Genomic DNA, 25705 nt, shown 5'->3' on the forward strand with positions numbered 1-25705 from the left:
TAATTCTTTTTTTTTTCTTTTAATTAAAAAAATTTTTTTTTGAGACAGAGCATGAGCAGGGGAGGGGCAGACACAGAATCTGAAGTGGGCTCCAGGCTCTGAGCTATCAGCACAGAGCCCGACGCAGGGCTTGAACTCACAGAGCGTGAGATCATGACCTGAGCTGAAGTCGGACGCTCAACTGACTGAGCCACCCAGGCACCCCTTGAGTTAATTCTTATGTAAGATGTGAGGTTTAAGTCACAGTTCATTACTTTGCCTGTGGATGTCCAGTTGTTCTGGCACTATTTGTTGGAAAGACTGCCCTTCTGCCATGCATACTCATTTTTTTATTATTAAATAAAGTGGCTTTAATTAATTTATTTGTTATCTTTAAACTTGTTTTATTTTTTATTTTTTTTAGATTTACATCCAGATTAGTTAGCATCTGGTGCAACAAAGATTTCAGGAGTAGATTCCTTAGTGCCCCTTACCCGTTTAGCCCATCCCTCCTCCCACAAGCCCTCCCATAACCCTGTTTGTTCTCCATATTTATGAGTCTCTTCTGTTTTGTCCCCCTCCCTGTTTTTTTTTTTTTAATTTTTTTTTTTTTTTAACGTGTATTTATTTTTGACACAGAGAGAGACAGAGCATGAACAGGGGAGGGGCAGAGAGAGAGACACAGAATCCGAAACAGGCTCCAGGCTCTGAGCTGTCAGCACAGAGCCCGACGCGGGGCTCGAACTCACGGACCGTGAGATAATGACCTGAGCTGAAGTTGGAAGCTTAACCGACTGAGCCACCCAGGCGCCCCAACCCTCCCTGTTTTTATATTATTTTTGTTTCCCTTCCCTTATGTTCATCTGTTTTGTCTCTTAAAGTCCTCATATGGGGGCGCCTGGGTGGCGCAGTCGGTTAAGCGTCCGACTTCAGCCAGGTCACGATCTCGCGGTCCGTGAGTTCGAGCCCCGCGTCAGGCTCTGGGCTGATGGCTCAGAGCCTGGAGCCTGTTTCCGATTCTGTGTCTCCCTCTCTCTCTGCCCCTCCCCTGTTCATGCTCTGTCTCTCTCTGTCCCAAAAGTAAATTAAAACGTTGAAAAAAAAAAAAAAAGTCCTCATATGAGTGAAGTCGTAGGATATTTGTCTTTCTCTGACTAATTTCGCTTAGCATAATACCCTCCAGTTCCTTCCATGTATTTGCAAATGGCAAGATTTCCTTCTTTTTGATTGCCGAGTAATACTGCATTATATATATATACCACATCTTCTTTACCCATTCATCCACTGAAGGACATTTGGGCTCTTTCCATTCTTTGGCTGTTGTTGATAGTGCTGCTATAAACATGGGTGTGCATCTGTCCCTTTGAAACAGCACACCTGTATCCCTTGGATAAGTACCTAGTAGTGCCATTGCTGGGTTCTGGGTAGTTCTATTTTTAGTTTTTGGAGGAACCTCCATACTGTTTTCCAGAGTGGCTGCATCAGCTTGCATTCCCACATGCATACTCATTTTTAATACAGACTTTCAAAATTTGCATTTCACTATTTTTATAGGCTCGAGAACTCTTCCTAAAAGCAGTAGAAGAAGAACAGAATGGAGCTCTCTATGAAGGTAAAACTGAGGGCCCAGGATCATATGGTCATGACATTTCTGAATAACAGCTCTTATTGACCAATTCTTTTTTTAACTAGACTATATTTGTATATAAACATCCGTCACCTTATATTTGAAATTGTTTTTTAACAAATCAAAACTAAAAATTATATTTCTGTGTAACCTTTTTCCAGAATATTGCTGTGACACATCATCATATTGGCCTACATTTAGGTTTTACTATTTATTAATTCTTCATTATTAAAGTCTTAAAAATAATTGTTTCTCATTTAAAAACAGGGTATTCTTTTATGGATGAAAATGATTTCAGAGGAGGAGAATATAAAGGATAGTTTCAAGAACCTATCTTCTAATTTACGTTTACACAAAGGAATAATTGTCAGCTTTAATTGTCTCTTATTAATCCATTAGAAATGCATAAATAAAGTGATGGGGCATTTTACTGTATTAGGCATGTAAATAGGCTTCCATTTTGTGAAAGTAAAGCTGATAATTGGGGTGTGGGAAAGATGCTTTGCTTTAATCATTTGAAAATGCCCCAAAAATAACATTTTCAGGATTACTGCATTTTTATTTGCACATTTCTTCTAGCGATATTTTTATCCTGAGATATTAAAAGAGCCCAAATGGTGAAAGCCCTCTACAGTCTTCATTAGTTTGTGAGAGTCCCATTTCCACTTAGTGTATAGTAATTCACCCCCAGTGATAGAACACAGCAGAATATATTGAACTGAATAGACTCCATCTAAGGGAAAAAGAGCTGGTAGGCTTTTGAAGTCTCAAGTTCTGTTGGTATAGCTTTGTGGGAGAGATTACTAAGTATTACAGCTCTAAACCACCTGGCCAGGAACTTCATAAAAAAGTAGCTTTTAAAGGTTATTTAGCTAAATAATAGCTTGATTAAAGGAAGTTGGATTTGAAGGTTAAATTCAAAAAAACCTCTTTATTCTACCTAGTAGGAAGCATTTGATTATCCTCAACTCTGCAACCTAGAAAGAAAAGGTTGCTTAAAAGTGTTTTTCTTGGGGCTACAACAATTGCTTTTTCAAAGCCCAAGAAAACCACTTAAGATCACTTCTAACAATGCTTAAGAGGCTGAGGGAAAAGGTGGGAAGGGCTAAAAGCAAAGAGTGAAATACAGCATCCTTAAGCCTGTATAATGTGTTAGCTTTAGAAAAAGGAAAGGTTACTTCTGAGTAGTGAGGTTTGGAAATAAGTTTGTTCACTGAACTATTGCATACAGAAAAAAAGGAATTTGGCTCTTTGTAAAGAAAGTTACCAAATTAAACCACAGTTACAGGTAAAGGAAATGACAAAAATGTGCGGTCATAGCTAATTTAGCTTTATTTCTTCTTTTAGCCATCAAGTTTTATCGTAGGGCTATGCAACTTGTACCTGATATAGAGTTCAAGATTACTTATACCCGGTCTCCAGATGGTGATGGCGTTGGAAACAGCTAGTGCGTATATAATTCGATAGACAGTAATACATAGAGTTTGTTAAAGTTAAGCATCTTTGCCCTGTTGACTCTTAACGTGATAAGAAGATGGTGGTAATTCTGTTGAATTATATAGTCTTTAGTATAAAGACTTGTTTATACAGTTGTAGAATTTTTTTTAGTTAGGGAAATACTAAGATTAAAATATAGAAATGCACCTTTTAAGCAGATATAACGAAGACAAGGTAACAAGAGTTTTTGTTTTGTTTTTTAAGTAAAACCAGTGATTATTGAAAGTAAAAGACACATTTCAGCTTTCTGAAACCTGTCTTAAAAAGTCAAACCTATTAAAATGTAATAGGCCAAAGTTGACAAAATGTTAATCGTCGAAATTGGGTGATGTGTACACGGGGTTTCATCAAACTAGTCTTTCTCATTTTTTATATGTTGGAAGCTATACATTTTTTTAAAAAAAGGTTTTTCATTTTATTAAGAAAATGCTGAATTATAACAGGACTTTATTATTCTTTTAAGGTGTGTAGGAGGACATTGAGACTGTAACATTTGCTTAAAAGCACAGGTACAGGAAAGAAACTCTTTCTTTGGACAGATGCCACTTGCAGGAAAGTCATGAAGTGGCATTGATAGTTTTATATGGACAGAGCTCAAGAGAATTTTAAACCAGTACTTTTGAAGCTATTTGCAAAACAGTTCTATAAAACTGTTTTGGCTTAATCCATCTCTAAAAGCTTAATTTGCTGAAATGAGAAGGGAGGAGTGTCTGTACCCATGAGAGAATGTCAGGTTTTTGTTTTTTTTTTTTTAACTTGTTTTATTTTTTTATTTTTTTAAATTTACATCCAAATTAGCATCTAGTGCAACAATGATTTCAGGAGTAGATTCTTTAGTGCCCCTTACCCATTTAGCCCATCCATCCACGCACAACCCCTCCAGTAACCCTCTGTTTGTTCTCCATATTTATAAATCTCTTCTGTTTTGTTCCCCTCCCTGTTTTTATATTCTTTTTGTTTTCCTTCCCTTATGTTCATCTGTTTTACCTCTTAAAGTCCTCATATGAGTGAAGTCATATGATTTTTGGCATTCTCTGACTAATTTCACTTAGCATAATACCTTCCAGTTCCATCCATGTAGTTGCATATGGCAAGATGTCATTCTTTTCGATTGCCGAGTAATGCTCCATTGTATATATATATCACATCTTCTTTACCCATTCATCCATCGATGGACATTTGGGCTCTTTCCATACTTTGGCTATTGTTGATAGTGCTGCTGTAAACATGGGGGTGCACGTGTCCCTTCGAAACAGCACACCTGTATCCCTTGGATAAATGCCTAGTAGTGCCATTGCTGGGTCCTGGGTAGTTCTATTTTTAGTTAGTTTTTTTTTTTTTTTAACGTTTATTTATTTTTGAGACAGAGACAGAGCATGAATGGGGGAGGGTCAGAGAGACAGGGAGACGCAGAATCTGAAACAGGCTCCAGGCTCTGAACAGTCAGCACAGAGCCCGACACAGGGCTTGAACTCATGGACTGCGAGATCATGACCTGAGCCGAAGTCGGATGCTTAACCGACTGAGCCACCCAGGTGCCCCTATTTTTAGTTTTATGAGGAACGTCCATACTATTTTCCAGAGTGGCTGCACCAGCTTGCATTTCCAGGGAATGTCAGGTTTTTAAAATGAGCAATACACAGGAAAATTATGTTTTGGTAATGATTATTATATTACTTCTGTCATGAAATAATTAAGTTCCCCTTATGGATGATGTACTTATTGCCACTGTTTTTTTAACTGCTGACAGTATTAACACACAGGCTTTGGATATTAAAAACATCCGAATGAAGTTAGTCTTAATTGTGTGTTTGAACTTTGAAGCTAATAGTATATTGTTCACCAAGTGAGAGTTACCAGTGTGAAATAGTTCATATTCAAAATGAGTCATTTGGACTTTTTTAAACCGTCTTTAAACTCAGGTGGTCATTTAGACCTAGCTCTTAGCCAGTTTTATGAATAGATATAGGTGCTGTTAAGAAAGGTTGCCTTAAAACATGAAAGAAGCATTTCTTTTCTCTCCCATCCCTTTCTGCAAGCCCATATGCAATGAAGGTTTTTTAAAGATACAGTTGTTTTTTTGTTTTTTTGTTTTCTTACTGATCTAGTAATCCCTGAAAGTCTCTTTCCTGGCTTTGTTTTGGTTTCTTGCCTTCCCTGAAATGTCAGTAGAGAAGCCTTTGAGTCCATCTGGCCTCAACCACACATGCCTTTGTTGTATTATAATAAACCTTTCCTGGTCTTTTGACTTCACTCTTCCTCTAGGCCTTTTTGTAGTCTGATCACTTAAGGTTAATTTCAGCAAAAATGGAAAGCTAGAGGTTTTTTTTTTCTTTTCCCAGAACTCTAAACTGCACATTTGTTTATGTTGGTAGATGATTTATGGACCCTGCTAAGATTTTTTTAAATTACATATTTTCCTCTCTTAAGGTAGGGTGATAAGGCACATCTGTTACAAAACCCTTGGTAAGTAAGTACCACAGATGACATCTGTATGTTTGATTTTTATCCAGTTAGAATGGAGTATAGTCATACTAGTACGGAATATATTTACACAAGTTTTTTTTAATCATTTGAAATGATCTTTTTCACTAATTCAAGAAATCTCTACAATAAAATGTACTAACTAAATGTCAGTAATTGTATCCCAAATTCTAGTTCTTTTTTTTTTTTTTTTTTTTTTTTATTTATTTTGAGAGAGAGATGGAGACAGCATGAGTTGGGGAGGGGCAGAGAGAGAGGGAGACAGAGAATCTCAAGCAGCCTCTGCACTGTCAGAGCAGAGGCCATCATGGGCTCCAACTCACGAAACTGTGAGACCATGACTTGAGCTGAAACCAAGCAGACGTTTAACCGACTGAGCCACCCATGCGTGCCCCCTCCCCTCTGAATTCTAGTTCTTCCTGGGTGAGAATGAAAATTGCTTTTTCCTTCAAAAGACTGGGTATGATACTCCTTTGCAAGGCAGAATAAACTTTTTTCAAATCAAAAAAGTAGTTAAGATAGTTTGCTTTTAGATGACTTTTTCTGAAGCAGATTTTAAAACTATGAAAACTCAGTTTCTGAGCTCTGTTATGGACTGAGGCACTTAGTTTATTCACCTCCCTCCTTTTTCAGCATGGAAGATAATGATGACGACAGCAAGATGGCAGACCTCTTGTCCTGCTTCCAGCAGCAGCTCACGTTTCAGGAGTCTGTGCTCAAACTGTGCCAGCCTGAGCTGGAGAGCAATCAGACTCACATATCAGGTATGAGTTCAAGGTTGTTAGAATTCGGCGAGGCACACTTTCACCAGAGATTTAAGGTTTCCAAACTAGGTCAGATAACTTGCCAGGTAATTGCTTTAGTTCAAGATATGTTGGGAGAGCTAGTTACAATTACTGTTTGCAAAACCTCAAGTAGAAAGCAGTTTGTAGCACAAATCAAGGAGGTCCAACTTGGTTCAATGAAGATCTAAGAGGGTGTTGAAGCAGTCCAAGAAAATTAGAGGAATATTGGTGTCACCAGTCATTTTAGCCTGAGATAGGCACGTGTTCAAAAATGAATGTTTTTCTTTTCATATGTTAAATGTTATTTAATTAGTTATGGGATTTTCCAGATTCCAGGAGATGAAAATAAGTTTTTAGTGTTAGCGAATGGAATATGGATTTTATGTGTGTGTGTGTGTGTGTGTGTGTGTGTGTGTGTGTGTGTGTATGTGTATCAGACTATTTTTCTAACACTTGTATTTTAATATATCTTGGTGGTAAAATGATCCTTTGAGGGAAAGGGTGCTCCATAAAGGTGACTTCTGATTCGCTCCATAGTGAAAAAAACAAAGATTTGTGTCTTGATGTTAGAAACCATTATTACTTTTGGATAATTAAATACACGCGTGCACAGCTCTGAGCAGTACTAAGGGTGTGATTCACAAATGTGTGGGAGTACGGAGAGCTACCTGCACCGAGAATGAGATGGTAAAATAAGAGTCGCCAAACGGTTGGTTTTCTTTTGCAGTGCTGCCAATGGAGGTCCTGATGTACATCTTCCGATGGGTGGTGTCTAGTGACTTGGATCTCAGATCATTAGAGCAGTTGTCACAGGTGTGCAGAGGATTCTATATCTGTGCCAGGTACTTCACCTGTTTTAAAACAACTTGGGCAGTGGTGAAAAAAAATTATGGTCTTTTGCCGGTTTTAATAAAAAACTTGATTGATGTTCTGGGTAAAAATTTAGAATGAACAGTTTGGCCTAAGTTGTATTTGTGTGATTTTCTCAAACCACTTAGCATTTAAAGGTAGAAGGCACTAGGTTTCCAGAGTATAGACTATTACGTAGAACAGAGGTAGTCACACACATTACTTCTACAGGGTAGTTTGCATGCTAGTCTTGCTGATTTGGAAAAGAAATTGCACTAGAAAAATAAACTCAAGTCATTTTCAGAATAACTCTAAACCCATTAAGTGATAATGATTTAGGGGTACCTGGGTGGCTCAGTTGGTTGAATGTCTGGCTTTGACTCAGGTCATGATCTTGTAGTTCACAGGTTCGAGTCCTGTGTCAGGCTCTGTTCTGACAGCTCAGTCTGGAGCCTGCTTTGGATTTTGTGTCTCCCTCTCTCTGCACCTCCCCTGCTGGCTCTCTCTCTCTCCCTCAAAAATAAATTAAAAAATTAAAAAAAAATTTTTTTTAAGTAATAATTTAAACTTAGATTGCACAGAACTTTCTTTTGGCCCATTAAAAGTTATTCTATACTTTTATTTTTTAATGTTTATTAATTTTGAGGTGGGGGAGGGGCAGCAGGGAGAGAGAGAATCCCAAGCAGGCTCCACTCTGTGATGCTATGTGGGACTCCATCTCATGACGTTGAGATCATGACCCAAGCCAATATTGAGAGTCTGATGCTCACCGGCTCCACCCTGAACATGGAGCCTGTTTGGAATTCTCTCTCTCCTTCTTTCCCTCTGCCACTCCCCTTCGCGCAGTCTCTCTTCTCAAAATAAATAATTAGCATTAAAAAAAAAAAAAGAAGAATCAGACGCTCAATGTACTGAGCCACCAGGCACCCCCATCTTATACTTTTAAAATATTGCTACAAAAAGAATAATCCTAGCTTAGTATAAAATTATTTGAGATTGGTCATCTTTCATGGATATCTTACATAAAAATACATACTTTGTCCTTAGCATCTAGAAGTTTTTTATAACTTCTTAAACTTCATTATTTTTTGACAACCTAATTTCATTTGGAGTCTTGTATTTTGGGTAAAATGTTTGAATTGCCTGATGCCTTTGTTTTTTGGTGATTCTGTGTGCTATTACATTTAACAGATTCTTATTAAACAAGTAGATTTCAGTTTTGAAATGGGAGTCTCTAGAACTGTTAATCTATTAACTTTTTAAAAAATTATAGGGGCACCTGGTTGGCTCAGTCGGTTAAGCATCCAACTTCAGCTCAGGTCATGATCTCACAGTTCGTGGGTTCGAGCCCCATGTGGGGCCCTGTGCTGGCAGCTTGGAGCCTGGAGCCTGCCTTGGATTCTGTGTCTCCCTCTCTCCCTGCCTCTCCCACACTGTCGCGCTCTCTCTCTCAAAAATAAATAAACATTAAAAAAATTATAAAGGGAATTTTCAGGGATAAAACTTCTGTGTGTTTTCATAAAATAAAAATAATCATAAAAAGAAAAAATTGGGGAGGTAGTTAATCCTTTTTTGCAGCCCGGCTCAGATACAGGTAGTTTTTTACATCTTTAAAACTGAATATTTCAAGTTACAGATAGAGTTAAAGTATTTTGAGCTGTATCGGAATCCTGTTAATATTCAGTATATCTTTTGCTTAGTTTTTCTACACTAACCCCCTAACAGTCTTGTTGGTGCTGCCTTAAAAGTAGACCTCCAGTCTGACCATTTCACCCTTCTCCAAGTACCCTTCTTGGTCAGCCAAGTTATACCTGGTCTGAGTTACGGCAGTGGCCTGCTTCCACTGTGATACCCCTAGAGCATATTTTCCAGACTACCAGAGTGATCTTTTAAAAGCATAAGTCTGGGCACCTGGATGGCTCAGTTGATTAAGCCTCCAACTCTTGGTTTCAGCTAGGGTCATGATCTCACGGGTTGTGACTTTGAGCCCCACATCAGGCTCTGCACTGACAGTGTGGAGCCTGCTAGTGCTTCTCTCTCTCCCCCATCTCTCTGCCCCCTGCTCATGCTTTCTCTCTCTCAAAATAAATAAACTTAAATAGGAAAAAAAACCCAAAAACCTGTAAAAGTATTAAATCATACTCAGAGCTCTTCAGTGGCATCTGTCTCACCTAAATAGCCTGCAAGCTGTTACCTCCCCTGCCCTTGACTGCCTCTCTAATCATGTAGTCTGTTAACCTTGCTTAGTTTGCTGCAACCTCATGGTCCTTGTTGAGTGTGCCTGTCACACTCCTACCCAAGGACCTTGCACTTGCTATGGCTTCTGCCCAGGGTTCTTTCCCGGCCACTATATCTGAAGTTGTCTCTATTTCCCCACTACATTTCTTGTCTGTTTACCCTGCTTCATTTTTTCTTACACTGGGCACACTACCTGAAACTTTTTTGTTTTCTTAGTTTTGTTTGCTTTCCTACCAATAAACCAGCAGGGCCTTAGCCGTGTCTATCAGTCTATCTCCAGAACCCAGACAGTGACTTGTAGGAGCTCAACAAGTTCTTGCTGAATAGAAGATGATTGCTAGTAGCAGAGATATTTCTTGTATCTGCATAGATGGACTTAGCCTTTTTTATAAATTGATGTTATGTTTTATCACCTAGAGACCCTGAAATATGGCGTTTGGCCTGCTTGAAAGTTTGGGGCAGAAGCTGTGTTAAACTTGTTCCATACACATCCTGGAGAGAGATGTTTTTAGAAAGGCCCCGTGTCCGGTTTGATGGTAAGTTGAACTCATTAGAACTGAGAAGAAATAGTGGTCTGTCCTGCTGATTTTGATAAATACATAGTCTTCATTTTCTGTAACAGACGTTAAGTCCTCTGATCATATTTAAAGGAAACCACAATAAAATTAAAACTAGAAACATGTTATGTGCTTGTAACTATAAAATTTTTGTTTGTGTTCCTACTTAAAAAAAAACTTTCTTTTTTATAGGAGTGTATATCAGTAAAACGACATATATTCGTCAAGGGGAACAGTCTCTTGATGGTTTCTATAGAGCCTGGCACCAAGTGGAATATTACAGGTACAACTGTAGTAAACTGAGTGAGTGAAAAATTCTCTCTCTCCAAGTATTAGTTCATTAGTTAGTAGGAAGCTGTTCTCTGTGGCTTTTGCATTTATCTATAGAATGACCCTCAGTATTTTTATCCAGTATTATAATAGGACCTGCACTCGAAGAACTAATAGGTTAATGCACATGATTTAATTCCTCCTAGCTTCTAAATCTAAGAATCGTTTTATGTTTTTCTTTTCTTAAATTTTTTAAAGTTTATTTATTTATTTTGAGAGAGACAGAGACAGTGTTAGGAGAGAGAGAGAGACCATCTCAAGCAGACTCTACACAGCACAGAGCCCTATGTGGAGCTCGAACTCAAGAAACCATGAGATCATGACCTGAGCTGAAATCAAGAGTCAGACACTTAACCAACTGAGCTACCCAGGTGCCCCAGAATTGTTTTATGTTTTAGAGTTCTTGTTTTTTGCTTTTGGTGTACTCATTCATTTGCCTTTTCACATAGCTTTTGCTATTATTCAGCTTTACTATCCATCAGATGTTATCGTCATTGAGAAATAAGTAGACCTGGGGCACCTGGGTGACTCAGTTGGTTAACCGTCCGACTTTAGCCCAGGTCATGATCTCGTGGTTCATGAGTTCGAGCCTCACATCGAGTTCTCTGCTGTCAGTGCAGAGCCTGCTTTGGATCCTCTGTCCCCCTCTCTCTCTCTGTCCCCCACCTCGCACTCTCTCACTCTCTTAAAAATAAACATAAAAAAGAGGAATAAGTAGACTTGTTAACTACTGTGTATTATCATTAGAGCTCACTTTTGATATTAATTAGTGCTTTAGGAAAAGTGCTTTAATAGAGGAATATTTTTATTCAAGAGTAAAACTGAAAGTTAAACAGTTCCCTCTGAGAAAGATAATAAAATGCCTTCACTTCTATTGTGCTGGCCTCACAGTTGTCAGTAGTGTTTGTTTTAATGATGTTTTGCCAGTTTTTGACCCATGGTATTCCTGTTTTGATTTCACAGCAGAGAACAGGTTTAGGGCTAGAAAACAAGGACATGTTTTATACTTTGTGTGTGTGTGGTGTTTTTTGGTGTTCTTTTTCTTTTTACACAGGTACATAAGGTTCTTCCCTGATGGCCACATGATGATGTTGACAACCCCTGAGGAGCCTCAGTCCATTGTTCCTCGTTTAAGAACTAGGAATACCAGGTAGTATTTTTCTGTAGTTCTCTATCCAGCCCATTTTATATGGATACCTGCAGGTTAATGTCATCCAGTGCTTCCTTAAGTTAGTACTGCATGATTAAAACAGCACTCTGCAAGAGCCCTTGTGAACAATACTAATTCCTGGGCATCGCTCTAGAGAGGACAGTTCAGTAGGTCTTTGGAACCTTACCAAACTAGGTTTATTCACATCCTAGTTGATTCTTCTAGGGCAAGTTGAGTAACTACTATTGTAATATATTACTTCCTAGGTTATTTAAATACATACAATAACTGATTAATGGACTTGTATTTTTTAATTTTTAGAACTGATGCAATTCTACTGGGTCATTACCGCTTGTCACAAGATACAGACAATCAGACCAAAGTATTTGCTGTGATAACTAAGAAAAAAGAAGAAGTGAGTATACAAGGTGGAATTGGCAGTTCTCTCTTCATTTCAGTACCCTACTCATTTAAGAATTCTTAATTAGAAAGGATAAGAAAATTGTGTTTTAGGGGCGCCTGGGTGGCTCAGTCAGTTAAGCCTCCGACTTCGGCTCAGGTCATGATCTCACGGTCTGTGAGTTCGAGCCCCGCGTCAGGCTCTGTGCTGACAGCTCAGAGCCTGGAGGCTGTTTTGGATTCTGTGTCTCCCTCTCTCTCTGACCCTCCCCTGTTCATGCTCCATCTCTCTCTGTCTCAAAAATAAATAAACGTTAAAAAAAAATTTAAACAAAAAGAAAATTGTGTTTTATAATTTATACGTTTCACAAAATGTATGTTGACTTATAGCATCTCTTTAAACAGAGCTGGAAGGTTTTCTAAAATGTGGGGTATTTTGAATTATGGATTCGCTTGTTTTTCTCTAAATGATTTCTTGTTCTAGTCCAGGCTTTTTACATATGAAAATGTAAACCCAAAATATCCTATGAAATAGCTAGTAAAATCATACCTGAATATGTTTTTAGCTGTTCTCATTTTGAATCATAAGGGATTTTGTTCTTAAGTTAGCTCACACAGATGATTCTTTCTCAAGGATACTTTTACAGAGAATTTCAATTTTTTAAGTTTATTTTGAGAGACAGAGAACATGAGCAGGGGAGGGGCAGAGAGAGGGAGAGGAGGAGCATCCCAAGCAGGCTCCTCACTGTTGGCGCAGAGCCTGATGCAGTGCTCGAACTCATGAACCATAAGATTGTGACCAGAGCCAAAATCAAAAGTTGGATGCGAAACTATCTCAGCCACCCAGGAACCCCGAGAATCAATCAGTTTATACTGGAAATAAGCTAATTTCCTTCTTCCTGTGTTTATATAAGGAAAAAAATGCCAAGCAAATGTGACTATTGAATTATTACATTCCAGATTACTTTTAACTGTCTTTAATACATTGAGGGCCTAATTTTTTTTCACAACTTTTCTCCATATGCGTTTTTCAGTCCTGGTTTTAAAAATGTATACCCAAGGAGTCCATACACCTGAGTAGTCGGTTGTGACGTAGTTGGAATAAAGACTTGCCTAATGCTTTTATAATTAATGTAGTTTTTGAACGTTTTCCTCCCATCAGATCCTCCTCTCTTCCTTGGCATCATGTGTTGAGATAGTTAGGGCAGGGTTTCATCGGTGTCCCTTCACCTTGTGGCCATCTGTTGCCGGCTTCTCTGCCTGCCTTAGGTAGGCTACGGTCTGAGGGGCAGAGGTGGCTGCTATGGTTATGATTTTGGCCATGAGCTTCCTAAGGTCAAAATGTGAGGCCCTTGTTATTTAGGTTTTATTTAATAAAAGAGTTTAGGAACTCCCTACATTGAGTTCCAATTTTCTCTTCAGAATATGATACACTGAAACCATGTATAGTGTTGGCATTCTTGTGTCATTAGCAATAGTATTTGCAAAAGTGTGATTCTAATGAACCTTGTCCACATCTATTTCTTCATTGACTTACCACAAAAGTTAAGTTCTACTCTATGCTTTTTCTACATCTTTCACCAGTTCATCCCTTTGCCTCCTTAAAAATTGTGTTTTCAGTAGAAAGAAGTACTGGGCTTACATGTAGAAGATAGCAGTTTTCATTTCCAGCTCTGCAACTGCTATGTAATTTTGATTAACTTGTTTGACCTCCCTAGGTCTTCATTCTTTTAGCCATTAAGTAGCAATGTACAATCATATTTAACACTTGGGGTTACTGTGATGATTAACTAAGTCGATGATAGAAAACCTTACTTTAGAGTGCTTTAACATTTGTCAGAGCACTCATACACATTCTTATTTGATACTGAGGACACCTCTGCTCTATGCAGATGCCATGTTACTTTTAGCATCACTCTTGCATAATGTATTCCTATGATATTTCTACGTGTCAGTGAGTTGAGGTTTCATTATGGCTCACATACTTTTTCTTTCACAGAAACCACTTGACTATAAATACAGATACTTCCGTCGTGTCCCCGTACCAGAAGCAGATCAGAGTTTTCATGTGGGGCTACAGCTGTGTTCCAGTGGCCAACAGAGGTTCAACAAACTCATCTGGATACATCATTCTTGTCATGTTACATACAAGTAGGTGAATGTGATACAAATACTAGAGTTACACAATAAATGTGTACTTGATGTCAGGCTTAGAAAACCCTCACATAGCTTTCAAGTTCCTCCAGAGTTGACATTACATTGTAAAACAGCATTACATTACAGAGTGTTACGTGCTCCTGTAGATACGCTCAAGTCTGTTGTACTTACCTAGAGAACTCTCAGTGTGGTAGTTAGTGCTGCCGGTTCAAGCCGGTCATGTTCCGTTTTCTGGGTGGGGGTCGCCTGCCCAGGAAGAGGGCCCGGGCCAATGACAGTCTTTTCTATGGCAGTGTTATTCTGTCAGGCATTCAAAAACCAAAACAACAACTGCAAACCAAGAAACTGGCCGAAAGGAGATAAACTGAGAGTGGACCAGGAGGCGGAGCTCTCCCCAGTGCCCCTGGGAGTGGGAACTGGTGCCGCCACTGTGGAAGTGAAAGTCGAGCTCCTCAAGCAGACTGGTACTCAGTCACTCAAAGCTGTCCGTGCATTACTTAACTCGTTGACCTTCTCAAGGCACTTTTAAAACACTAGATCTGTTTTCTTCCCCTGGGTTTCAGTCTTACCATTTTTTTTTACTTATTTCCATTGTGTTTATTCTCAGGGATTATACACTGATTTTAATAAAATGGTAGGTAGAAGAGTAATAAGTCTTCTAAAAAGATCTGTGTTAGAAAGCCAAATCTATCAGGTCGTTCCTAATTTAAAGCTCTTCATGTTAGGATTACCTGTGTGAAATAGTTAATGAGCAGAAGAATGTGTGTGAGAAAGGAGCAGTACAGAGATAAGAGAAAGAGCAATTTGTGTGGATGTTGAGGTTCACTGTTGCTAGGTTTAAAGGAGTATTGGTGTGTGGTCGAGGGTTCTCCGTTCCAAAATTGAATCCAAAATTCTCAGAGACAAGTTTTGAGGTCATCTCCTATTAACCTACCTCATAGCCTTGACCACAGGGTCGAAAACTTTCTGCATCTTGTTTCCACCTTACAAGGAATTTTCCCCCCACTCATATGAAAGGTCCTGAGAACTGAGAAAGCATTTTTCTTTCTTTTAATTCTTACCAGTCCTATACCTCCTCTTTTGCTTCACTTAGTAAAATTGTGCGTGGAATTTTTTTTTTTCTTTTTAAAGAAGATACCAAACCCAGAGTAAAACCAAACAAATAGCATCACGTTTTAGGAGAAAAAGGACATTATGATAGGTGTCATCTATAACTGCTAATGATAACATCGATTTCCTTACAGTATTTATAAAGTCACTTGAATTTTCAGCCTTTATTTCTCACCTTTTTGGAGACAAATAAAAGGCTATAGTAGTTTAACTTGTCACCTGCTTCTTCTCCCTCTGAACTGTGATCATGCTGTTGGTCATGCAAATATTTAAGTCATTAAATTCTATTATAGGACTATAATTCTTTATAAATTACATTTTAACAAGATCCTTAAAATGCCTATAGTCTTTAACTTAGAATTTCTGTTCTTAGAAATTTGTTCAAAGGATATAATAAAAAATATTAAATTATTTTTAATTACCAAACAGTGAAAACAGTCTAAATCTCCAAAATCTCCAGAAAAAGGGGATTGTTATTATTAAGTAAATTGTGATATAGGCAGACAGTGAAATATTACACAGGAACTAAAAATGACTTCTGAAGTGTATTTATTGATAGGAGGAAATGCATATGTCAGAATGTTAAATTAAAAGCAGGATTACTAACAGTATGATCTCAATAGAAAAGCTCAATAGACAGGTTAAGGTCCTTGGAAGGAAGTACAGTTGACCCTTGAACAACATGGGTTTGAGCTGCATGAATCCACTTATATGTGGATTTTTTTTCAATAAAATGGAGTACTTTAAATGTATTTTTCTTATGATTTTCTTAATAACTTTGCCTCTTCTCTAGCTTACTTTATTGTAAGATTATAGTATATGATGCATATAGCATACATAATATGTATTAATCGACTGTTTGTAACTGGAAAGGTTTCCAGTCAGCAGTAGGTCATTAATAGTTCTGTTTTGGGGGACTCAAAAGTTATATGCAGATTTTTGACTGTGTGGGAGGTTGGCGCCCTTAACCCTGCGTTGTTCAAGGGTCAACTGTAATTCATATGCTATGTCTAGGTGATGGAATTATGAGTGATTTTTCTTTGTACTTTTCTAAATTTGTCAGTTAAAAAAAATTTAATATTTATTTATTTTGGAGAGAGAAAGAGCAGGGGAGGGGCAGAGAGAGAAGGAGACACAGAATCTGAAGCAGGCTCCAGGCTCTAAGCTGTCAGCACAGAGCCCGACATGGGGCTTGAACTCACAAACCATGAGATCATGACCTGAGCTGTGAAGTTGGCTGCTTAACTGAGCCACACAGGTGCCCCTAAATTTATCAATTTTTTGATAATATGCCTATTAAATAACCAAGTAAATTTTAAAGATTTAATTGGCTTTATTGAAAGATTCATGAATGGGGAGCTCTGAGGAGTTGTACAAAATGGAAGGTTTTATAGGAGAGCCAAGCAAGAAGGTTATTAACAAAAGAAAAGGATTGTTTCAAGCAAGGACACTTTCCCTTAGAGGGAAAAGCCAGGTATCTTATGCAGACTACCTCATCTTACTTTGGGGATTGCAGAGGGCCCATGTGGCAGACTCCTTGGTACCATCAGAAAATTCCTGACTGACCTGTTAAGACTACATTTCTGAGGGAGGTGGAAACTGCAGTTAAATTACGTATTAAGCCCCAGTTTGGGAGTTCATTCTGATGATGCCATTTTGGACCTGTGGTTTTCTTTTTAAAAAAAAATTTTTTTTTAACGTTTATTTTTGAGACAGAGAGAGAGCATGAATGGGGGAGGGTCAGAGAGAGGGAGACACAGAATCTGAAACAGGCTCCAGGCTCTGAGCGGTCAGCACAGAGCCTGACGCGGGGCTCGAACTCACGGACTGCGAGATCATGACCTGAGCCGAAGTCGGCCACTTAACCGACTGAGCCACCCAGGCGCCTCAGGACCTGTGGTTTTCTTAATAGTTCCCCCTTTTGATCAGACTCTCAGCTTAACTGAGAGATGTGATAAAAATTTAAGGCATTAGCACCAACTGTCAATTACCATTCTGTACTTCTCACAGCTTTTGTAGATCCTTTGTGTGGTACCTATAGCTCCTGATTCTTTTCCTTAATCTCTATGATGTTGCTAGGTCACAGCTTCAGGTTCACATTCCAGTCTTAGGAGATCACTTGCTTGCTGATCAGTGGCTGTGAACATACATTCAAAGATTTTGAGAGAAGATAATGCATCAAAGGGATTATTACTATAAGGATAATACCCAATAGTGGGAGTATACTTTAGAGCCATGGTCTCCAAGACTCAAACCAAGAAAAAACAAGTCAAAGACCCTGCTGAAGGAGTCATCTTTTTAAGCCCAGGGGCTTGCTCAGTGATCTTATATAATTGAGTTTTAACTTCCCCCTAAGTGTTCTTAATCCAGTCACAGTGGGTGGTGGTGGCCACAACACAAGATGTTCAGCTAAAAGATAATCAAGGACAACTTTGGCTAGAGAGTCTAAGGATCTCTGTTGTGCTACTGCTTTAGCAGCAGATTTTGCAATACTTTTGAGAATTAAGAAGTTCTTGATCATAGCCTCATTTATATTTATCCCTAACCAAGGAAATAGGGACCTGTGAAAAGGAGTGAATCTGAATCATGAATGTCTCCTCATAGGTCTTCTTTAATTCAACAGTGTAAATTTAGAGAAATTCCAGAGGTTATACACCCCATCTCCCTTAGCAATGGCCTGGGAGATATAGATGAGGGTGTTATCTTTCCAGGCCAATGCCAGAGTGAAGGAAAGGCGAAGAGGAAAAAGGGGTTTACGTTTAGTTAGCATATGAGGTGTTGATCCATCATCTGGGAAGGAAGGAATCTACCTTGATGTCAGCTACGTCTTTTCCTTGTCAATTTGATACAGAGGCCTCCAGCATCTGTACAGGACCAGGTGTCAGGTGGAGCCTTCTCTAATTGTGTGATGTGTACGTAGGGCTTAATACTTTTTAGCTTTGGAGCAGGGTCAGTGGTCAGGAGCACCTGGTACTCCTGGTAAGGTCCTTTTCCAGTGGGGCTGGAGGGTTGTTTTCCTCTGATGTTTATGTAGTCACCAAGCTCTAAACTGTGATCAACAGGTTTCTCTGAACTGGGATCCAGAAGCTTCTTGAACCTTTTGATGTCAGGCTTGAACACAAGACATTAGAGACTTGTAGTAGCTGGTTATATGAGCATGAGACAACAGGGGTTCAGCAGAAGGTTGTGTACTAATAGAATTCCAAGAAGTTTGTAAGGTTTCATTAAGAATTCCAAGAAGTTTGTAGGGTTTTCATTAAGGCTCATATGATTAGTCCGGTGAAATGGCTGCTTTGATCACTGGAGATGAAGTGGAAGGTATACCCCAAATGGGAAACACATTTTTTAATGTTACTTATTTTTTCCTGTGAGGGCATCTGTCTTACAGCAGTCATGACCCATCTAGAAACCACCCATATAATAACAAAAACACATTTATTGATAACCCATACTAAGTGGCAACTGAATGAAGTCCAGCTGCAAGTATTCTGAGTCCAGAGGGTGGAGGTTTAAGGCTTCTGGGAACAAAAGTAGATTTTTGGGAAGAGGGGAGTAGTGGTGACCAGTCAGGTCAAATATTGCTGATAAACATCTATAAAATTTCAAAACCAGTCTATCAATGTCTGTTTATAATTTGAGTCTTTTTAAATGTCCTGTGGTAGGAATGCAACAATTGAAAAATGGGATTTGTGGGGCACCTGGGTGGTGCAGTCAGGTAAGTGTCCAACTCTTGATGTCGGCTCAGGTCATGATCTCACAGTCTGTGGGTTTGAACCCTGCATCAGGCTCCGTGCTGACAGCGCAGAGCCTGCTTGGGATTCTGTTTCTTTCTCTCCGCTCCTCCTTCGCTTTTGCTGTCTTGCTCTCAAAATAAATAGATAAACTTAAAAAAAAAAAAAAAATGGGATTTGCCAGGGAGCCAGAAAGAACCAGGCCATCTTGGGTTTCCCATAACCCAAGTGTTGGTTTCATTTGCAGTCATTGCTTACTTAGCTCCATTTCTCCAGTTTAGAAGTGGGCTGCTGCCATGTCACAAGGACATCAGGATGACAAGAGTCTGGTGATGAGGGGCCATTTTTATGGAAGCAGAGTAGACTTTATCCATATGTGCCACAATTTTACAAACATAGAGAAGGCTTAGTGTTAACTCATTTGACAATGCTTTCCATGTAATTTACATACTAAGTAAGCCTCATTAGTTTAACAGGTCCTTTGGAAGTTTTTCAAAAATTTTTAAAAAGGGTTTTAAAGCACTTGCCTAAATAGGATTACAAATCATTATGAAACTTAATATTTAAAAGGTAAAGACACTTTTGCAATTTATCAAAAGCAGACCAAAGTCCAAGAAAACTTTGTTTTTCTTAACAGAAAGCCAGACTCTAATTTTGCACCATCTTATTTTGGTGTTAAAACTTACTTAGTTTTTATGTAAGGGAGAGAGCATGCGAACAGAGGAGAGGGGCAGAGGGGGAGAGAGACTCCCAAGCAGGCTCCACACTCAGAGTGGAGCCCGACAGGGGGCTTGATCCCACAAGCCTGGGATCATGACCTGAGCCAAAATCAAGTTGGACACTCACCTGACTGTGCCACCCAGGCACCCCTAAAACTCATTTTTTAAAATAAGTTTTAATCTTAACCAGCTTGACCACACATTAAAATTCCTTTTCAAAGATTCTTTCTGCATACCTTTTACAAACTTGTTTTTTTTTAATGTTTTTTATTTATTTTTGAGAGAGAGACGTAGCAGGAGCAGGGGAGGGGCAGAGAGAGGAGACACAGAATCAGAAGCAGGCTATAGGCTCTGAGCTGTCAGCACAGAGCCCGACGCGGGGCTTGAACCCATGAACTGTGAGATCATGACCTAAGCCCAAGTTGGACGCTTAACTGACTGAGCTACCCAAGGGCCCCACCACTTCTTTCTACACTTTTTGTCCTTTTTAAAATTTTTTTTTCCCTTTAAACAACCAGCTTCATTTTAGGATAAAACTTCTTTTTCCTCAACAAAAAACACATCTCCATTTCTCATACCTTTTGTTACTAAAAACACATCCTACTTTTCCTGGCATATACAGATGTTTCCCTAATTATTTTTAGTGGCTTTAGTTATATATATTAGAATTCTTAACCCTTAAGAAACCTTAATTTCTAGTGAAAACTAAGAAGTGAGCTTAGATTTTTTTAATTTGCATATTTATGAATACATTTTAGAATTTCTATAAGCATGTACCTTTTTAAATTTTTTAATGTAGCATTAGCTTGTTTAAATATCTTTTTGTTTCTCTGTAATAGGAAGCCAAAAGTAGATAAGCCTATGTTTACTAATTAATGTTTTAGAATTTTCTCTTATTTGGAAATGACCTACATATTTAATGACTTTAACTTATTTAACCTATCTCAGTAAAACTTCAAGGTTTTAGACTATCCAAATAAAAAATAAAAAACTTAGGGAAAATATTGCTGAAAAGCTCATTTGTAAACTTTTGTCTTTATTTTTGAAATATCCTGAATTATGTTTAGATTACCTACAAGAACTTTATTAAACATTAGACATTAAAGTCAGCCATTATCCTAAGCTATTATGTTTTGTGTGGCTACATCTTATAAGAGAGAACGTGAACTTAAATAGCTAGTAAACTCAGGTAGAGTAAGTTTTATATTTAATGTTGATAACTAAAAACATGTTTGTTTTAATTAAGCCATCAACCATAATCTAGTTTTTATATCAAATATTTTCCCAAAACCTGTGAACTTAAACATTTGGGTTTCTTTCTGAGTTTCAGACTGCCCATCCTTACAGGCACTTGCCTTGAAACCAACTATGTAGAGCTTTTTTAGAAATCCATTTTAGCAATACCATGCGGAGGTAGAAAGTAACACATAACACACTTGTAGACACATGTGAACAGACAGGCTCAGGGACTTAGAGCTGGTTTTGAAATTTCTGCTATGAAATCAGTACAGGATTTACTAGTTAATGAAAGTTGGATGTGAGTTTGTTTTTCTGGTAGATGATGAATAGGTTAAGGTTACCCGGTTAGGGGGTAAAGCTTTTTTTTTTTTAATATCCATCTTTGGATATTAAGTTTTGTGCTTCTCCTTGGTAATTAAAATTCCAAAAAATCTTTCTCTGTTTTATTTTTTTCTTGATAAGAATTATCTCCCTTAAATTTTCATTTTAACGAGATGGACTAAAGAGCTCCTGGAGAAGACCAGGTAGAACATTGAACATTTAGATTTAAAAGGTGCAGGGGAAAATACAAGCTCCTTTTAGAGGAACTTTGGTTTCCTAAGGCCAATAATGTACAAGCTGTTTGAGATAACCAGGGCAAGTTTGGGGATTGCTAGAGGCATAGGTGAACTCACGATTGCCTATAGAGCTACATTTCTGGTTTTGTAAACATTTGTAACATCAGGACCAGTTGCTTTCAGTTCTTCAAAGAATTGGATTGTAATTTAAATGAAATCATAGGTTGCTCCATCTATCCAACTACAGTGCCCTCAGTTTGCTTTTTTTCTCCTCTCGGTACATAATTCTAAGTATTTTTGGCAATACTGAATAGCCTCCCTCGGGTATAAGATGGGTCACCAAAGAGAGTGCAGGGGGTATCAACTTTCCCAAATCTAGAACCACTCACAGTGATGGCCAGAAGAAAGAACCAACAACCTGTATGTTCCAGGCAGGCAGAAAACCAAGACCAGTTACACAAAACAAGACCAGCAAGGAGGCAATAGCTGTCCCTGGGAGAGAAGGGATCAATAACCAATGGGTCTGGATTTAGAAGGGAAGGGGCAGTGTGATTTTATTTTCTGTTTCATTGGGCAGACAGATTTGGAAGAGCTGGTTCCAGTAAGAATTTTCACCTTTTGCTGGCTTCTGCCAGTTTTTCCAGGATCGCTTTGGCAAGATCTATATCTGTATCTGCCAGTTTACCCTTGACTGTTTAAAGAATAATGTAGCAGCTTATGAGAAAAATCCCTCAGCTTCATCAACTCTGAGAGGGGTTCACACGAGGGCCCTTCTTTGAAGGTAGATATTGAAGGTAGGTAACAGGGAACCTGTAAGGCCATTAACTTGGCAGAATTTTGTCTATGGTTTTATTAGCCTTCTCAGAGTGGAAGAAAAAATTCAGACTAGAGTGAATACCCAAAGGAAGACAGAGAGGAAGCAGTAGGAGTCATGTCAGTCTTAAAAGTCTTGTTTTAGGGGCGCCTGGGTGGCACAGTCGGTTAAGCATCCGACTTCAGCCAGGTCACGATCTTGCGGTCCGTGAGTTCGAGCCCCTCGTCGGGCTCTGGGCTGATGGCTCAGAGCCTGGAGCCTGTTTCCGATTCTGTGTCTCCCTCTCTCTCTGCCCCTCCCCCGTTCATGCTCTGTCTCTCTCTGTCCCAAAAATAAATAAACGTTGAAAAAAAAAATTAAAAAAAAAAAAAAGTCTTGCTTTAGATAGTTACCTTTTCTGTGTTTAATTTTTCATTAACTTCCTGTGATAAAATCTTTCAGTGAAACTACTTTGGAATTTTAAAACCTTTTGAAAGTCTCTGCATGCCAGAAAACAGGTCTCCCATCCTGTTTAATTTGGAAACCCTTGCTTGCAAGTGTACTTCTTAAATGATCTTATCTAATTGGCGTGTTCCCCATACTGGCCATTGTATTTCTAGGTTGTAATTCCTCTGAGGGCTGGCAGCAGTTTGGTAGGACCCTAGCCACGGAGTTAACCCACATTTCTGTTCAGCTGCCTTTTGGGGCACCCAACCTGATGGTTACCAAGCCAAGTTCCTCAGATACAAAACAAGCTTAGGAGGATTTTGCCTTTTTTTCTGGATATCTAAAACTTCTGGGACTAGAGTTCTTAGACACGGAATAAGCAGGTGTGCTGGAACATGGCACGCTTGACTTATTAGGATTTAAGGATCCCATTAGCTAGGCCTTTGGGTTTCTCCAAGTTGAACCAACACCTAAAAGGGATGCACCATGGGGTTGGGAACTGTGTGTTTTACAGTCTACTTTGTTGCCTGGAAGGTTTCTTGAGGTTGGTAGGTGACCTAGTGCCTGTCTAACCTGTTCCATGACCAACTTCTATCCCAGGAGACTTCTTGAGGTGGGGAGCCCTCTAACAGCCTTTAAATGCTCCACCCATACCCACCAATTCGTGCTGCTTTTTGGCTTCCAAGATTCCCACTATTGATAGCCTTTTCTGCACAAAACCATCCTGGCAAACGTGCACCTCAGTGTTTCGGCCTGTAAGAAGGCCCTGTGTACACCACCACCAATTCCTGAGGAACCTTGCTTTTCTACCAGGAAATTGTGGTTTGCAAGGCTAGGGGCTTGGCTCAGGCAGACCCTTCTGCCACCTCAAGCTGACCTGCCCTGTAAAGGAAAACCAGCTAGATGGGGAGCTTGAACATCAACAACAAAAAACTCATAACTGAGAGGAACTTACCCACACCCCTGAAAATGGTGAGAAAGGCAGTGAACTCAAAGGGTCACAGGTACCATACCTGTTTCTCATTGTCCCCAAGTGCTGCTGGAAATTCACCTGGGATCCTGTTGCTGCTACCAAATGTGTTAAATGACAAAAATTCAACCAAGTACATTTTAAATGTCTAATTGGCTTTATTAAATAAGTTACGAATTGGGCAGCATCCTATCTAACAAGTAGAGGGGAGGTCGGAGGAGTTGCACAAAATGGAAGGTTTTTGTAGGAGGGTGGGGACAAGAAGGTTATTAACAAAGGAAAAGGTTTTTCCCAGGCAATGCTGCTTTCACTTAGAGGGAAAGAGCAGGGAGTCTTCCCATGCAGATTACCTCCTCTTCCTCTGGGGGATGGAGAGGGCCCATGTGGCAGACGCATGGGCGCCCATCATAAAATTCCTGACTGATTTGAAATTGCATTTCGCTTATGTATTAGGCCCTGGTTTGGAAACTCGGTCTAAGTGACACCATTTGGGGCCTGTGGTTTTCTTGTATCATGCCTCTATCATGTAGAATTTACTGAGATGAATTAAAAATAAAGACTAAAATATAAGTCCTCCCCTATAAAGATGGAAGAATTTTAAATAAGTTGCAACTTCCTTGGAACTGGTCTTTTTGTGCTTTCTTGCAGATCAACTGGTGAGACTGCAGTCACTGCTTTTGAGATTGACAAGATGTACACCCCCTTGTTCTTCGCCAGAGTGAGGAGCTACACTGCTTTCTCGGAGAGGCCTCTCTAGGGCCTCCCGTCCAGTCCTCTGTCACTGTTGCATGAATCAAAGTATATAGAGCAAAAGAGCACCTAAGTTATAAATGTACATATATATATATATATGGAATTGGAACTTATTTTACATTGTTAGAGTTCTTTTAAGAAGAGTATAAATTGATTATTTTTTTTATTTAAAGGGATAGTTGATACCTGGGGTATTTTGTTTTGAAATTAAGAAGTTGAGATTACAAGTTGTTTAAGCACATTTATGTTGTGACAAACCTTAAAATGAGCTTTAAATCCTGTTCTTTTTCAAGAGGATTTCTGAGCAGAGCTCTGTCACATAATTCTCTTTCTGCCTGATCATCCCAATATTAATTGCATCAGGGAAGGGCTCCACTGGACCAGCATTTCTTTCACGCATGACATAGTCTCTCTGCACTAAAGGCTCAAAATGTGAAAACTTGTTCTGGATTTGTTTGAAACTGTTTGACCAATAAACATAATAAACATTTCTTTCAAGAAAATGTATTTAGATGGCCTTTTTTAAATGTTGGAATAAAACATAGCCCTGGGGTAGCCAGCGAAGGTCTAGGAATCTGCCTCCTTATATCTGTGGTCTCCGTATGTGGCCACAGATTGTCACTCTCCATACTCCAGCCTCATCTAGGCACCTTACAGATGTGTGACATTAAGTGAGAAAGACTGAACTCTGGCCTGGAGCCCTTCAACAAACTCAGCTGGGCACCTTTGTTCCTAAAAGAGCAGCAGATGATCATATCAACCCACGCCCAACTCTGTCCAGAATTAAAGTGGGGAGAGAGCCAGCCACTGAGTGTGCTGTGTTACCTCCCTGATGATGGTGCCATTGCTGTGTGGTCTCAGAGTTTGTGTGTGGCAGAACTCTCCTGGAATCAGCTTTGTTGTTGGACATTCAGACACAGCTGGGGTTGAAGACTCCCATCCTTTCAGAAATCAGCATCTGCAGCCAGTTGCTTTCAAGTTCATGTTGACATTAAGAAATGCTTCCCAAGTTCCTACAATTCGGTGTGGGAGAAAGTTATTACATGTTATGTTAAAGATGAAAACCAAGCATCCAGCGTGTGTGTGAGAAGAGACTTCTGCTTAGGTTGGCTTTGTGTAACAATCTGAGAAATGATGTTTTCCTCAAGGTAGAAAAGAGAGAGAGAAGCAAAATGCCTTAGAGAAGGCAGCTCTTTATGATGTGACTACTAGTTTTGACATACAGGTTAAGAGGACAGCTGATTCGGACGTAATCAAATAGAGCTAGAAAAATAGATTCCTAAGGAGAGTGGGAGTCGATTCTGCTTTGCCACTCATGCCTGGATTAGAATACC

At 39.1% G+C, this 25705-nt stretch overlaps 1 protein-coding gene across 1 annotated transcript in view; it reads left to right on the forward strand.

Annotated features, from left to right (window-relative positions):
- Positions 1 to 24869, forward strand: part of FBXO9 (F-box protein 9) — a 44492-nt gene extending 19623 nt beyond the window's left edge. Inside the window, exons 4-13 of the mRNA XM_047859407.1 lie at positions 1534 to 1591; positions 2954 to 3053; positions 6221 to 6351; positions 7100 to 7214; positions 9877 to 9995; positions 10209 to 10299; positions 11401 to 11496; positions 11818 to 11911; positions 13895 to 14046; positions 24267 to 24869. Coding sequence (XP_047715363.1) covers positions 1534 to 1591; positions 2954 to 3053; positions 6221 to 6351; positions 7100 to 7214; positions 9877 to 9995; positions 10209 to 10299; positions 11401 to 11496; positions 11818 to 11911; positions 13895 to 14046; positions 24267 to 24375 — 1065 coding nt within the window. The 3' untranslated portion in view covers positions 24376 to 24869. The remainder of the gene's footprint in view (positions 1 to 1533; positions 1592 to 2953; positions 3054 to 6220; positions 6352 to 7099; positions 7215 to 9876; positions 9996 to 10208; positions 10300 to 11400; positions 11497 to 11817; positions 11912 to 13894; positions 14047 to 24266) is intronic.
- The last annotated feature ends 836 nt before the right edge of the window (positions 24870 to 25705 follow it).

The sequence above is a fragment of the Prionailurus viverrinus genome, chromosome B2, assembly GCF_022837055.1.
Source record: "Prionailurus viverrinus isolate Anna chromosome B2, UM_Priviv_1.0, whole genome shotgun sequence".
Lineage (NCBI taxonomy): Eukaryota > Metazoa > Chordata > Mammalia > Carnivora > Felidae > Prionailurus > Prionailurus viverrinus.